This window comes from Symphodus melops (genome assembly GCF_947650265.1).
Source record: "Symphodus melops genome assembly, chromosome: 17".
In the NCBI taxonomy this organism is placed as follows: Eukaryota; Metazoa; Chordata; class Actinopteri; order Labriformes; family Labridae; genus Symphodus; species Symphodus melops.
The window spans coordinates 19,789,821-19,806,834 of NC_136707.1; the positions used below are offsets into that span (position 1 = coordinate 19,789,821).

General features: G+C 43.0%; 1 protein-coding gene across 4 annotated transcripts in view; it reads left to right on the forward strand.

The window, feature by feature from the left end:
* The window catches only part of prkar1b (protein kinase, cAMP-dependent, regulatory, type I, beta), a 56,547-nt gene extending 39,533 nt beyond the window's left edge, over positions 1-17,014 (forward strand). For all 4 annotated transcript variants that reach the window (XM_079366643.1, XM_079366645.1, XM_079366642.1 and 1 more), the window contains 5 exons: positions 2,024-2,182; positions 6,821-6,881; positions 8,875-8,996; positions 14,386-14,467; positions 15,561-17,014. In XM_079366643.1, coding sequence (XP_079222769.1) covers positions 2,024-2,182; positions 6,821-6,881; positions 8,875-8,996; positions 14,386-14,467; positions 15,561-15,733 — 597 coding nt within the window. In that variant the 3' untranslated portion in view covers positions 15,734-17,014. The remainder of the gene's footprint in view (positions 1-2,023; positions 2,183-6,820; positions 6,882-8,874; positions 8,997-14,385; positions 14,468-15,560) is intronic.

Genomic DNA, 17,014 nt, shown 5'->3' on the forward strand with positions numbered 1-17,014 from the left:
TTCGTTTATGTTTTCTACCAATGGGAAATCTCGGGGGGGTGGGGGGGGGTTTCACAGCCAGGATGCGATGATTTGGCGACAGTGTTTAGGGAAGACCTCATCGCTGTCATCCCCGCAGTGCTCAACAGCATCTATAACCGCTGCCTCCAAGCCACAGCTCAGTCACTGAAGTACACACTCAGCGCCGATACGTTTATAAGTGTCAAGACAACGCCACGCTTATTAAAGTGTGAAGATGTCTCTCATTAGACAGGGATGTAAATCTGCTGGCAAACCATAAACAGCCTGCAAGCTGACAGCTACTGCCCCTGCTGTAAACACCCCACCATGTCTGCACACAGACTGATTTACTTCCAGACAGTGGCCTGTATTTATATGGGTGCAGCACAGTTGAAATTAAAGCTTTCATTCCAAAATCCAACATGACCTTGTTGGAGAAAAATGCAAGTTGTTATTTGACAATGAGTATGCATTTTTATTTCAAAGTTTTTATTTAGTCCCTATTTAGCATTTAACTAACTATTGATATTTGTTTATAAAATCCATTACTGTAGACTGGTTTATTAACAGATACAGTAAAATAATAACTTTATGTGTTGTGATCCATGTACTAAATGTTTGTTCGCTGCTCATAACTGCAAAAGGGATTACAGAGTATCTTTTAATCACAGGCATTTTGTGACATGAAATGATTCACTTAAGTACTTTAACTTTCATACAAGCAATTATTTTGTGATTAAATGTTATTGTAGTGTTATTAGAGTAGATTTGAGAATGAGAAATAAAGTGCAATAATTGCTCACATATCACCAATGGATAGACAGACCATGTCTCTCACAGCTTGTGAGAAACAGAAGTACATAGCATCGCTGCTTATTCACCTTTCAGTGCTTATGATTTGTTGCGGTCTTAATTAGCTGCAGGCAGCATATTGAAAGTTCAGTGACAGCTGTGAGACAGCATGCATTGTTCAACACTTGAATTGCCTCATTATGAACTCCATTTTACCTTCTGCAGTGCACTGACTCAATACAGCACAAGTGTTTCCAATTCAGAGCCTATGGATCCCCTTTTTGCAAGTTTGATCCCACACCACGCAGCTTCGCTCTCACATACCTGATAATGCTTCTCGTTTGTAACTGATCCACCCAATCAGACGGTGCATGGCAGTGTTTGTAGAGCTTTATACTGTAGAAGAGGACACACAGAAGATCAGATGATGTATGGGATAGGAGAATGTAAGGCCGAAGAAACTCACATGATCGTTCTTCTAAGCCTGTCGTAACCCCCCCGCTTCCATCTGAAGCCCCCGGTTTATGGCGAAGGATGAGTCCCCTGTGGTCTATACTCGGAGCCTTGGATAATGGCTTGCAACAATATTGGCAATCCACAGCCACGGAAGAGCTGCACCCTCCCTCCCTCTCTCCTTCTTTCTCTCTGTGTTATTAAGTCAACAACATAGTGGATAGTGTGTCGACAGGTGAAACCGTAGCGGCCCCAGAGAGAGCCTTGATGGCTCTCAATGAGGTTGTATTGTCTGAGGAGCTCTAGTGGCTGGCCTAAAAAAAGAGCTATGTAGGTGTGTGTGCTTGTGCATGTTGGGAAACAAGCATGTGAGTGCTTGTATGGGTTGTAGATCTGAGAATAGACCCACAATATCTACCAGGGCTTTCTGTCCTCCATCACTCCGAAATCAAAGGAAAGGTCCTAACATGACAAGACAGAGGAAAATAAAAGGAGGTGGATTGAGAGATAGAAGGGATAGAGGGCCTTTTAGGGGGTCTCATTTGAAGGCTCAGTGGGGATCAAATGCTTAGAGACAAGCCTGGTGAGCCAATCAAACATCCCGTAAACTGAGGAGAGGGGGTTGAAAGAGTTAGGAAAGGTGTTTCAGGGTGGGAATTCAAAATGCCAAAAAAAAAAAAACCCCCACTTTTGACACAGGATAGCCAGCAATGATTGATATTCTTCAGAAGCTTTAAAACCGCCCTCTCCATCGCTGTGTTTCTTGGTCTTTCTGCAGGTGTATGTGAATGGGGAGTGGGTGACCAGTATCGGAGAAGGAGGCAGTTTTGGAGAGCTGGCTCTGATCTATGGGACTCCCAGAGCGGCCACCGTCAAGGCCAAGACTGATCTGAAACTGTGGGGCATCGACAGAGACAGTTACCGACGCATCCTGATGGTAAGAACATCTGCTCACATCCAGCTCCTTCGTGTACATTGTAAGTTCAGCTTACCCTCACTGACTATACTGGAGCTTGGCTGTAAGCTGGTTAGGTTGCTTTTTCCAGGTTTACATTTACATTGGGTTCATAGTGGAGTCTACTTATAGGCTAACAATCATCATCATTCATCAAATGCATTCAGGCCACATCCATACTTGTATATTTTCCTTTTTAAAAATATTTAACTTTTGCTATTCTTAAACTGAGCATACATCTTATCCTTACAACTGCTGCTCAGATAAAGAATTTAAAGTGTTTCCCGTACATAAACAGTACTTGGCCGGGCTACATGTGTATAACCAAGATCTCCCAAGTACGTTTTTCAACATTTTTTTCATCCATATAATCGACAATACACAATCAAGAGAGCTCCACTGGTACGTCCCTGCTGTAAATTCACTAATTGAGGTGTGACGTTGCACATTAAAAGTTGAAGTTTCTTTTGTCTTGATCTTGTTGAAATATTTTCTGCTTATGACCACTTATCCCCCTGCCAACTCCAACGCCTGACACGACTGAAAGTGTGCGTGACTTGTCAGCATGCACGCTGGTGTGGGCAGAGAATTTGTCTTCTAAAATGATTGCATCAAACTTCAGACACAAACACAATCACATTCTGAAAGGAAAAAAACATCTACAAGCTGAAGAGCACTGAAGTACACTGGTTCACTGAACACAATACAGATATAATATACAACCTCCTCACACTGTATGTACAGTACACGTCCTCCCTCTGGACCTCTTAAAGCAGCTCCTTCAAAGGTTATTCAGCAGCTTTCTATTTGACGTCTCAAATCTAGTAATCTCATTCGCTTATAAAATCCACCTCCGTGTATCCTCCCACTTTAATGTCTCGTTACATCTGTTGCTAGACGGAGTCAGGGGCAATAAGACAAAAAAGGGAGTGCTGTTGGAAGAGAGGGGGTCAACAGTAAAGCTCTACACACACTTATGGAGCAGGAATGTCTGAATGTTTAAACTGGAAGCACACGGTGCTCTGCCCCAGCTGTCATGCAGATTTACACATACACACTTTTTGAGTGCTATTAGAGAAACTAATTACTTTTTGAGTGTGCCTGCATGAGTCCATGTGCCCAACTAAATACTTCATCAAATGTCCCGAACACCTTATGAAATGGCAGTGCAGTTAACTTTCAAGACCTCAGTGACACCTCTGCTCTGCTCCCAACATTTTGAACCAGCAGAGGTGGAAGAAGGTTGTTTTTGGACGTCTCAGCTCAGCCTAAAGTTGGCACAGACCTGCCCTGCACTCATGTCACCTCTTCAGCACATAGTTAAAGTGAGGGCACCGACTGCCCCGGTAACCTTTCTTTTAGGAGATTCTCTCTCTCTCCAGCTCTCATTCCTTCGTTGATTCAAGCAGCAGCTACAGCAGCAGGAGGGGAGACGGGGTGAAGCAGAATTCAATTATGTGAACCTGTTGTTAATTATTGCTGTCAATGATTTGTAAAGCTGTTTTTATAAAGTGTGGTATTCTGGCAACGTCTTATGCCAACACAATGAGCATTCTCAGTGTGTCTAACTATTTGTGTGCGTTTCCCAGTGAAATTATGCCGAGTGTCTGCAGCGAGTTAGTCAGGAGGAGCCTGGGAAGGTGTGCTGCTGCCTCCATCACATTTCATCGTTCGCTCTCTCCTGTCCTGCTTCTCTGCTGGCTCTCCAAATCCTTCAATTAACTCCTAAAGCAAATTGTATTGTATAAATAAGAGATTCAGCCTTTCAAATGGGAAGTGTCCTCGTTTTTTAGCATGTTTTATTGCAGGGGGTGTGGGAGTCATGTTTGATGAAACATCTTGTTGTACAGTAAGTTGGACAAAGCAACTCACATTGTTCTCTGGGAATCAATATTATAACTAGTTTGACTCGCTCTGGGCGTTGTGTGTGTGTGTGTGTGTGTGTGTGTGTGTGTGTGTGTGTGTGTGTGTGTGGTCCCCCGGCATATCAGATACACCTTTAGATCATTTCCCCTACACTTTGTACCACCTGCACACCCACAATGGCTAAAAGGACACAAACCCAAACCATATTCAACATCACCAAAACTAGTCTTCACTGTCTCTCAACCACTGAGTCGATGTTGATGTTCCAGTCGGTGCCAGGATACGAACATGTCAGTGATCTTGTCATTTCAATCAGGGCTAAGGTGTAAATGCTTCAAACGCACCTTACCTTTCCTGTCCTGCTTTAATCCTCATCCAGGAGTGCATTTAGTAAATATTGTCACATGCTGTAGTTCCCTGTGATAAATACACTCCCTGCATTGTGTAGCCACCTGTCAAACAATACCCCACCTATCGTGTCATCTCGGTAATAACACACACATCGCTACAGACAAAGCTGTTAACCGAATGACAGGCCCTTGTCAACAAACAAAGCACAAGATGATCGGAGACAAAGAGAAATGATACCAAGAAATGAGGATGAATGTTGAGGTGTGTTTGTGTGTGTGTTTTTTCTCTTCACTTTGGACAGAGATGAAGGTGATGGGGATGGAGTGTAATGTACGGTTGGTTTAGTCTGGCTCCTCTCCACACCTCAACTCTTTGATGACTTTACCTCAAAGACACCGAGCAGACACGGAGGCTGGCTCATCTTTAACCGCAGGAGGGGCGAACACATTAGGTCTAAAAGGAGTAGGGGAGTTCTGTGCATGAAACATGTGCTCACGCCCTCCCAAGAAGACTGAAAGGATCGGGATTAATGAAGAGAGGAAAAAAAAGAAAAAGCAAAACAAAAATGTGTTCTCACAAAAATATGTGCTCTTTGAAATGTGTAATTGTCATTCCTTGTCCATCAGTATGTTTTGATGTTGCTGACATGACTCTGGCCCACCCAGCCCCTCTCACACCAGTCGCATAAATCAGACCTGCTGTGTAATGTAATGTTATGTTACGTACGCTTAGTAAGCCTTTAAGCTCAGCAAACCTTTGGAAAGGCTATGAAATCAGGAGACCAACTCAACATCTCTGTGCAGTGTGTGTGTGTGTGTGTGTGTGTGTGTGTGTGTGTGTGTGTGTGTGTGTGTGTGTGTGTGTGTGTGTGTGTGTGTGTGTGTGTGTGTGTGTGTGTGTGTGTGTGTGTGTGTGTGTGTGTGTGTGTGTGTGTGTGTGTGTGTGTGTGTGTGTGTGCGCGCAGTATAAATGTTGCAGTGTTTGAATTTGCTTGCATTATGAGCATGAAGTTTCATCTCTTCAGAGACAGCAACAAAACATAAGTGGCAGAACTAAAAACAGACTGCATGCTTTGCACATAGATGCTGACACCACACACACACACAGACACACACAAATCAATTATCCAGGAGGGAGGCGGTGCAGGCTAGAATTCCTTTAATCAACTTGTTTATGATGTTGAGTTTGACATTGGCTCACTTGGGAACTTTTTCTCTCCCTTTAAGACAAAATGTGAAATTATATCAAATTAGAGGCAGCAGCGGGACTCAGGCACTTATGCACTAAAGACACCCCAAGCTTCCATATATCATTTCCATATGCAGAAGCAGACATGCGGTGGATGAGATTGTCTCTGCTCACTCACTCTGTTTCCCTTTAAGTCCCCGCTCGCTCTGACTGATTCTGTGCCTGGAAGAAGGGGAAGAAAGGAGAGATGCAGTAAGGGAAGGGGTCCTCTGGGTCCAGACTTGTCAGGAAGCACCTGATGCTCGTGGCAGAGGGGAAAGTCCCCCTGCCTGGTGGGTGGGGTGGCCACACACACAGACACACGCAAGCAATGAACAGCACCACGCATGTCATACACACATCCAAATACATGACCTCATAAACGATGTGCAGTGAATGTCGACACAATTAACCCTAAGCTGTTTTCACACGTGCACGTGAACATTTCTAGTTGATTGCAGGACAGTCTGCCCTTGAAATCTTCCTGATTTGCTCATCCACACGTGTCCTAAACTGCGCAAAGTTTTCCCTATCCGATGCGAGGGAGACGAGACATGATGCAAAAAAAGAAGCTGCAGAAATCTTAGATTGCTGATGAAGTGACATAGTCTGACAATGTCATAATCTTTTTCGCCTTGACGTCATCACCGCGGCGGTTTGAGGAACGTAATGACGAGAAGATACGAGTCTGGAGCTGCTTCGTTATGTGCATGAAGACCGCAGCAGTTATGCACATGTTCCACGATATTCATGATATAAACGTCATCAACTCATGCATTTGTCTGCGATGAATTTTCGTCAGTATTTTGGGGACATTGTTACAGTGCGGGCGTTCTGTGTAAAGTCAGGGAGAAAAATCTGACTGTTGGCATTCACACATGCAGCTTAAGTTTGAATGTTGTCCAAAGTTTTGTGCATTCATGAAAGCACACATTATGTTGTTAGCCCAATAGACAGTTTGAATGTAAGATTTCTGTGACTGAAAGTTGTCTGTTATGAATTATTTTGTTGTATTGTTTAAGTAGAAATGATTTAAATCTGTTATTTTGAGACATTACAGTCACTTTGTTTTCCAGATAATCAGAATCATCACTTTTTACAGATAATATGGAGTTCTCGATACTGTTTGTGAGCAAGTGTGTCTGATGGTTTATGACCTCCTTTATTTTGTTACAGGGCAGCACGCTGAGGAAGAGGAAGATGTATGAGGAGTTTCTTAGCAAGGTCTCCATCCTGGGTGAGTCTGTGTTTGAAAATGAATCACATACTGAAGATGTCGGTGCCATTCCTTTGTCTTTCATTGTTTATTTCCATTCATGTGTAGGGTGCCGCTGCACGTGTACGCCATGTTAAGCATAGAATTTAAACACCAGGTCAGAGAGTCCAGAGTGCAGGCAGTTAAATCTGCAGAGTGCAACATATACTGTAGATTAGCACATACAGTATAAACACAGGCGCACGTTGTCACACAAGACCCATAGCTGAGTGAGGTCTGTGTGTACAGTCCTAATCTTCTCCCACTGCTCATACTAAAGCCAGTCACACTCTGCTATGTCGCTGTGTGGACAATTAAAGAATAGGGAGTTAAGCTAAGCCTCTCTTTTCCTACTGGAATTTGGAAAACACCATCCTATACAGGCCATTGAGTTTGGCACGACTGCGAATGAGATTCATTCAGACTCTCAAAACGGGCTGCAATTGGACCTGACATCTCATCCCCTTCCACTTGATCGTGTGTGTGTGGTGTATAGAGCGAGGCCATGCCCCCTGTACAGAGTTATTAGCTGGCTGAGTAAACACATACACTCAATTCAGGTCTTAGGAGAACGTCTCTGTGAGATCCACTCTCTTTTCATTCACTGCCTTTCTTCTGCGTCTCCCATTTTGACGGCCTTGTTCAGGCCTGCATTCAAACGCCCACCTCCCTCCTCCAAGTGCTTTTCCTCCCTTCAGTCGTCTCTCTGCCACTCTGCGTCCCCGCTTTACCTCTTTGAATGGAAGGAGGGTTAGGAGGTGGGAGTGTTTTTGTTTGTCTTTGATTTTCAAGATAGCCACGAAATTGGGCACAAGCCCTTGATGTCGAGGAGTGAAGGGGGGAAAAAAAACAACATGTTCTTTGTCAGACGCACACAGAGGCTTCGATATCCTAATAGCCATTCCCAGTGTGCGTTCTATGTATGTGTGTAGCGAGATGATCCAAGTGGGTGTCGGCTCTGCCAAGCATGAAATGTTGGTTCTTCAGTCAGCACATTTGTATATCACGTTACATGCCAAGCGTTAGGGATCACTACTATCGGACCGGCTGCCTTTAGCTCGCAGCCAGACAGAGGACATCCATCTGGGGCCAGCAGACACCATGGTCCCACCGGAGGGGACACTGGACACCTCCAAGCCAGCGGAGTTCACCTTAGTAATCCAAAAAACACACACATTTACACAAACAGACACACGAGGATCAGTTGCTTAGCCAATCGAGAGACAATAGGGTCAAACAAAAGGATTTTGTCGTAGTCTTACGCCTTTAACTCATGTCTTAGTCAAATCAAAACACAGTCATCCAGTCACAGAGGTAAAGCTGAGATAACGGGTGTTTTCACTGCAGATAAGTCACATTCCAGACAAAGGTGTATAGACTGTTAAGATTAAACTACAATAATCTGCTGAATTGTGAAAGGATGATCTTGTGGTTTCTCTTCTTTCTAAGAATATCTGGGTTGTTAAAACTCCTTTTGGTCGTATTTTTTGTTCTCCCCCCCTGTGAGGATATGAGACCGTCTGTGTTCTCAGTTTCTGTGTGAAAACCAACATCTTCCGGAAATATCTCGAGCTAACCACATCACTGTACATGTGGTTGGATATTCTGAAAGACAGCCGTTGCAACTGGCTCTCCGGATCAGCAAAAAAAACTGAAAAAACACACAGTGGGTTATTTAAAAAAAAAAAAAAAAAAAAGCAGTTAGCACTTTAGGCTAACAGTGCAAAGGTTCCCAGTTTGAGTCAGACAGGGCCTTTCTGTGTGGAGGTTCTCTTAATTGCCAGTAGGTGTGAATGTGACTGGGACTGGTTGTGTGTCTGTGTACGTCAGCCCTGTGTTTGAATGGTGACCACCCCGCCCCTCAACCAATGACAGCAGGAATCAGCTTCTGATCAGGACAAGCTGTATGGATGATGGAAGTTGTATTTATCAGTGTCATTTACACATTTTCTATGCTGGAATTTTTAATTCACAGAGTCTTTGGACAAGTGGGAACGTCTGACTGTGGCTGATGCTCTGGAGCCCGTTCAGTTTGAGGACGGAGAGAAGATCGTGGTGCAAGGAGAGCCTGGTGACGACTTCTTCATCATAACAGAGGTAAGGTCTGTGTGTGTGTGTGTGTGTGTGTGGGGGGGGGGGGGGGGCCGCTTGTAAAACACGACGGTTGAAAACTTTCATTTACTGCAACTACTCCTGTAAGCTGCACACGATGACATGTGAGGCCATGCAGGCTGATGTGCATGTCATCAGAGACGTCGGTGGGCTCTTTGCTGAGATCGGAACTGATCCAGGTTTATTGCCACCAGCAGACAGAGTAGCCAGCAGTGTTTCCAAACCTCCGTCCTTAAACATCGATTCCTGCTTGGAGAACAGCCCCCCTCACACTGCAGGCTTTGTGAAGCTGGGGGCCCGCGCACAGCTTCATATAGGGCCCCCCTGCCTGTCATCCCAACACACTTTTGATTAACTCCATACTTACACAGCTTTCACCAGGGTCATGTCAAGAGGGTCCTGTCTGGAGAGAGTGGGGGCACACTCTGCTGACTTTTTCTTCATTCCTCTCTCTCTCTCTCTCTCTCTGTGTCTTCAGCCATGACTGACGGTGAGCCTCTCTGTCAGTTTCTCAGTTTTTCTTTATCTTTATCCTAGTGAGAGGAGGACTGGACACAGTGAAGGGGAGTGGTTAGATGAGAATTTTTAAAGGTTGCATGTGATTTATCACTTTCTACCTTCTCTCGTTCTCCACTTGTGCCTCTCCAGCACAGAACATATCAGCTCCATCCTCTTTTCATCCATTCGTTCACTCTCTTAATGTTTTTGTCCTGGGAGAGCATAACCAAGGAAGATGAAATATGGAATCACAATTTAAGTTTTCAGTGTCAGAACAGCAACAGACTCCACTTCATGTACTGTAACTTGTGCACCTCGTATTATCCAAACAGTGTTGGTCAAGTTTGGAGTCTCCAAGCTAAGCCTCCCAAAGCTGCAGACATCCTTTAAAAAAACAGTGTCTTTAACCCAACCAGTGTTTAGGACACACATTTAGAGATGCATGACTCATCAATCTGAGACTTGCAGATCCTCGAGAGAGAAAAGCCAAAATATGCAGAGGAATGTGAGGGATTTAACTGTAGGATGGAGACTCTTTGAAGGAGAGAGAGGGAACAGATGTAAGCAGCACGTCTAGATCGATATGAAAACAGTTTTGTGTCTCTTTCTTTACGCTATATTCTGCTGTCTAATTTTCATCTTTGAGTCCCTCCCATCCTCTCCATCCCTCCGTCTCTCATGCAGCAGGGCCTGACTTTCCCAGAGCTGGGTGGACTGTGGTGGAATGTGTGTTACTGACTTTCACACGGGGTCAGCAGACCCAGCCTCCCGGGAAGGAGACGAGAAGGGAGAGAGAGAGAGAGACAGAGGGATGAGTCAAAGAGGGCAGGGTTGGACATAAAGGGATGGATGAGTTGATTCAAAAGGGACTGCACGTTTTTCTTCATGTCCACACCTTTATTTATTTTAAACCAAGTAGAGATGTATGTGCTTGGTAACTCCCCCACCTCCCTCATCCCCCGTCTCTTCTCACCCCTTCGTTGTTTTTTTAGCATCAGCAATAGACAAACCCCACAATCACGAAATAAAATACTGCTGATGGGAAGGCTTAACAAAAAAGAGCTATAGAGACATCACTCTCTTTGCCTGCCGGGAGGAAAAGGGGCCCTAATCAAAAAAAGACATGTTTACATTTTTTTCTCTCACTGTTCAAACAAGCTTTTACAGAACTCCAGGGGCAGAGAAGACTCAGCCTCACCTTCCTCCCCATCCTTCCTTTTCCTCTCCTTCTTTAGGGCACGGGCCCATGCTCGCTCAACATGCATCTCCCACACGCTCATACACTCAGGCACAGCGCCCTGTCATCTGCGGTCTCACCACTGTCACATAAACTGGTGAGAAGGAGGGATGGGAAAACTGTCAGTGAGAATTTTGAAACATTAGTAATAAGTATGTTACTCATGCTGTGTCTCACAGTAGCTACAGGCTTTTGCTTTTCGCCATGGTGGGAAAAAGTTATGCAAGACAGATACAAATTAACTTAATTAACTTAAAAATAAATAAATAAAATTAATTGCATAAAAAAATCAAGGGGTCATTTAAGACTATTTTGTTTCTATAGATTTTACAGTTTTCGACTTGTTGCTACCATGGATTGTTTAAAACATGGACGCAGTGTCAGTGATGTCACCCCTTGGTTCGGACTCGAAGGTCATCAATGGTGGTCGCCATGTTGACCGTGCTGTCTTAAACAGACAACCTAGTAACAGGCAAAGAGCTGAGGCGGCTCACAACCAGCTAAAACAAGTCTCTGACTAATCTATTTTTAATATTTTTGTTATTATATTTTCAAGTCGACTCGTGAAAATCTATTTTTACTTATTTATCCAGGCGCCTTAACTCCAATCTCCTCCCATCATCAATCTTAACGTCTATTCAATTTGTTGGCTCACATTTTTTTATTGACCCTTTTACAAAAGTAATCACACAGAGGAGATCCAAAGGGTCCCCAGGGGGGATCTGTGGGATCCTCTGTGGATCATCTGAAATATATCACCTGTTACTGGAAACTACATAAAGGCTCTGCAATTTAGCAAATGGAGCTTAACACCACTTTTACAGATTGAAGATCAATACAGTAAATGGAGAAAGCACAGTGAAAAGAACAAAGGTAAAGATTAACAGCTTTAATTGGGTCGAACCTTTTTTTTCAGAAACGTTCTGTTTATAAAGTAGCCCAGAGGCGGTTAAATATTTGCCTCTAATACCATCTTTTTCATGTTCGAGTGGGTTGGCATTTGTGTGAGGAGGTGCAGACACTCCTGGTGCTGGGTGGTCATGTGAACAGGCTACTCAGGATATCACCTTTCCTCTTCTCCCTCTGCATGTGCCTCTTCTCTCTCTTTGTGCCTGTTGTTGATCCAACGACTGTTACTTCCTACATGCAAGACTACATTTTGACATGTCACCACGAGCAGGCCCGCTACGCTCTGTGTGTGGTATGTGTGTTTAGGTATGAGCATGAGTGGGTGTTCATTTGGTAAAGATTATACCTGCTTTTTTTTTTTTTTTAATTAATGAGTTCTCTCTTCCCCTCTTTTCATTTTGTGATGCTTCCTGTTTATTCATTCAGACTTTTTGACCTGTCGTTTGCATCCCGTGTCTGGGAGCATCACATGGAGGATCTTTAATGTTTATAAAAGAAATGTCTGCCGAGCGCTGCGCTGCACTGGGGTGGTACAGTATGTGATGGTTATCTGGACCACACTGGTTTGAAGCCTGTTCACAAACGAACTACTGTACTTCACAGTGCTGCACTGTCTCACTTTCTTTGTTTGGACATGAATGGACAGGAGAGGAATCAACTGGTTGTAAACACTGGAGCTTCAATGCCCCTTTCCCCCCCGTTCTCTCCCCACTCACCGTGGACCACTTTGCACTCAAACAGCTTGTTTCAGTAAGTTGTAATAAAGTTCAGCTAAAGAGGTTACTCTTTATTTACATTTGAGATTAAACATTGGATAAGGTGCATTTTATAGGATTCCCCGTCTTTGTTCGCTTTGTTAGAAATTAATATAATAATAACAGTTTGGTCAGCGATAACGCATAGAAACGATGGAAATTAAAAATTGCCCATTTAACAGAAAAGAAAGATGAATCATCAATAGATTAATGCACCAAACTTCATCATCATAAGTCTTTTTACATACATGAAATACATTTTTTATTTTTTCATCATGGAAATTAATATTAATAGTATAGGCAAGCGTCAGTGTTTAAAAGTTATGATGGCGAGACACCTATTCTCGAGTTTGTGCAGCAATACAGCAGGCAGTGTTTTCTATAACCTATTAAGAGTGACTTTGATTTGATTCAGTGTCAATGTCTGCCAACATAAAAAAGACAGTCAAGATCAGTCATGGCTCAACGGTAAACCCCACAAACATCATCAGTGTCCCCCACATCTCCACACTTCACATTCAGCACAAACTCACAGAGTCACGTGTGTGTGTGTGTGTGTGTGTGTGTGTGTGTGTGTGTCGCTCTCTCTGAAACAGTCTCACCTTTGTAAGTCTGGCAGTTTGGGGATTCTCATTAAAGCTCATTATATTCATATTAACATTATTAGCCTGGTCAGTGTAAGTAGCAGACGGAGCAGAGAAGGATTAGACACAGTGAAAGCGCTGGAACAGTCAAGTCTGTTTTGTAACACAGTCAAAGACATGCTGGGAAGTTCTCTTCTGAAAGTTTACCTGCTATCAATGTACAGTCCAACTTCCTGCTTCCTGTTTATGTGTAGACATTTAAACCACTGCCTCTGTATGGACACAAGCTAAAGTGTTTTAAAGTGTTAATTTTCATACATTGAATTAAATATTTTAGTTTTCAGTTCAGCACATTTGATACGACTTCACCAGACAGAAACGTAGGAGAGCAATGTGTGCATGAAAAACTTAAAGGACAAACAATATTTTCACTTTTGCCATCTCTGTGTTGTAGCTCAGATTCAAAGATGTATATTCTAACATGTGCTCATTTACACGAGTTTGTCAACAGCTGCAACAGACAATAAGAAGTGTTTTCATCTGTTGGGCAAAGTGAGCGGAAATGAGATTTTCTCCGTTCTACTTTTCAGATGAGTCACACGCACTGAGCTGCCGGTCCACTCTGTCTGTCCGCTCCAGCACACATCAGCTGTTGATTTTCTCACTGCATGTGTGTACGGGAAGGCTTGAGTTTTAGTCTCCATCCATCTGTGTCTGTGCTCCTTGTTACTGTTGCCATGGTGTGTGTGTGTCCATGTGTGTGTCCATGTGTGTGTGTGTCCGTGTCCTTGTGTGTGTGTGTGTGTGTTTGCAAATGAACAATGCATGTTAGCATCATGTGTTTGGAGGGTTCTACGAGTTCGGGTGTCTACATGTAGACCTGTTGTTGTTTACATGGCTTTGGAAGTGCCTCAGATTTGGATGATACAGTAGTTTCCATCTTGTGGGTAAATGTAGATAAAGGGGGATTATGGGATGGAGATACCGAGGAATGAGCTAAGCCTCCATCTGGCTTAGATGTTTGTATTTATTGCACCCCGGAGGAACTAAAGTAGAACTAATCAGAATTGGTGCCATGAGCCCTGCGGAATATCTGACTCTGTGTTGTTTTGTGTTTCTGCTCTTTTGCATCTGACAGAGCAGGTGTCCATCTCTCATTGTAAAGTGGCCTAAATCCTGTGCACCTGTGTCCTTCTGAAGCAAAGGAATTTCTCCTCGGCTTAATCCTCCTGATGGTTTTCAGCCTTTGCTAAATAACTCCTCCTTTTTTCTCCCTTTCCTTTCTTTCCCTACACCCCCCCTCCCCTTTTTCTCTCCCTCTCATCCTGTTTCCCTCTCTTGTCTGTCTTTCCTTTCTTTCCTCCAACTTTCCCTTTTCTTCCTGTTTGCAGGGAATAGCCTCTGTTCTGCAGCGCAGGTCTGACAATGAGGAGTATGTGGAGGTTGGACGCCTCGGACCCTCTGACTACTTTGGTGAGTGGCTGCTGGCTGCTGAAGTCTTTTCCCTTCCCAGTTTGACACACAATGAAAGAAAAAAAAGTTCACTCACATCATTTATTATTCTGCAAAGAGAAGCCCAGAAATATCCACTCTGGTATGCCATGTCAAACAGTAGTAAAATCACACTTTTAGTTCAGTTTTAGTTTCGCATGAATATTGTTCCTTAATGCGGCAGCAGCTCTTCATCTCCACCCAGTTCACTTCAAGACCATGTGACAGAAAAATAAACAGTTTTCTAGAAAATCTTAAAACTGATGGTGGTGCCATTATTAAAGCTGTAACCTGTAAGCATCATAAATGTTTTACTAACAAGATACATAGAATACATCCACTGGTTTATTTCACAATATCAGGAAATAGAAAAAAAGAATTTGATTGTAATTGTAATCAGATTCTATAAATCTTCTTGAAATGGTTAGGGGTGAAATCAGACCGTCTTATAACACATGATTTAGACTTTCGTTTGTCTGTTTTCCTTCTTCCTGACTGTGCTGGTTTGTTCCTGAGTTTTTCAAAGATAAAACAGATTTGTTGCATAAAATAGGCAAGACACCGACAATGAGACTTTTAGTAAAAATCATCGTACATTTTTACACAGCGATGCATTTCTGAGGCTGAAGTGAATACATTTTTATATGAAAGCTTGGACAATATTACATTCTTACACAAGTCCAAAATCCACACTCTTTGTTTTTTTCTGTATTTGATAGAATCTCTGATTATTTGTTGATCGTAATTATGAAGAAGTTTTCAAGCTTAAAGAAAACAAAGAAAAAAAAAGTCCATCAAAAAATGCAAGACTGCACACTGTCTAAATTGCAATGAAAAAAAGTTTTTGTAACGAAATGTTACAAAAGGTTTTCTTGTATTTTGCTCATTAAAAAAAAAAAAAAAGAAATCACCCAATTCATTTGTTCCTACAACTTGTTGTGGTCCCAACAGGTATCAATAAAGTTTATTTAAAAAGTATTGTATCAAAGTCTTCATTACTGGTTATGCAAAAACCCTAATTTAATGACTTCCTGGCTGATATCTTCCTCCTCCTCGTCCTCCTCCTCTCCTCCAGGTGAAATCGCCCTGCTGTTGAACCGACCCCGGGCAGCCACTGTAGTCGCCCGTGGTCCGCTCAAGTGTGTGAAGCTGGACAGGCCCCGTTTTGAGCGTGTGCTGGGGCCGTGCTCAGAGATCCTCAAGAGGAACATCCAGAGATACAACAGCTTCATCTCCCTCACTGTGTGACACGTCGGCCCCTCTCCGGGCCCCCACCAGCAGGGGTGGGAAACATCAGCATCAGAGTTTTGGTCCATGGGTGGGATAGCGGTGAGGATGTGGGGTAAAGGAAGTGGGTTTTACATCTGCGATGACAGGGCGCACATTTCCTGCCCTTTTTTCCATTTTGTGCATTTCTTTCTTTTGCTTTGATCTTGTGCACTTTGACTTGACCATCGCTGTCACGTAGCTTTATGTCTCAAACAACATGCAGGGGTGTCAAAACGAGAGCGAGGGCAGCAATCATTCAACTGTAAATGAGTCATAAATATAGTGTGTCAACTATATGATGTATGCTCCTAGACTGTCAAAGAATGGCATTTGCACTTTCATGTATTTATGAAGGGCATAATGAATTCAGGAAATGGGGAGGAAGTAACGACATGTTTACGTACAGCCGGACGAGGTGAGAACACATTTCTTTGCTCGCTGGCAGTGATTTGCCTATTTTTCACTTCTGGCTGTGCGTGGTGCCATTTGGAGGTCGAATCCGACCCGCACTGCACATATCTCTGTTTCCTAAAGCGTAGATGTAGAGGTTTGAATACAGTGAAATTCCTGGCTGCTTCATTCATTTTTGTGCTTTTAATTGTGCTTTAACTGCTGTGATCTGTTGGGGGTTGATAAAGATATGTTGAGATTTTTTGCAGCGTGTGTGCAAGCCAAATTAAGAGGTTGTTTTTTTTCCCCCCCTCAAGAAATTCTTTTTTTTCTGAATATTTCCTGCAGCGGTTAAATCTGATCGGTGAGCCGTGGTATTCCAAAGGAGAAGTAGTGTTATCAGTCCAGTCCACACACAAGCAAACGGAGTCTGAAACACTGACATGAAACACCACAATACTGTATGTGCTTACACTGTCTCAGGACTACGTGACTCTTCAACACACAAACACTGACTCACACACAACTATTACCTGATGCTTTTTGTAGCTGATGTTCTTCTAGGTTGAATAACTAGATTACAGCTTTTGCACCACTTTTGAGTTTGTAACGTTGGGTCAATACAGAAGTTTGATATAGCTGTTTAACAACATAACTTATAAATTATAAATATATTTTAAAGACGAAGTAGAAAATGTATGTGTTGCTTTCTTATGATCTACTGTATCCTGTCAGAGTTGCACAAATGACCCAGCAAAAGATGTTGAGTAGAAGGGGAAGAAAATAACCTTTCCGTATTCTCTTTCTCTCTGTATCTCTTTCTTTCAACTATCCAAACCATCTTGAGCAAATAAAGATAAGCTTCTGAAA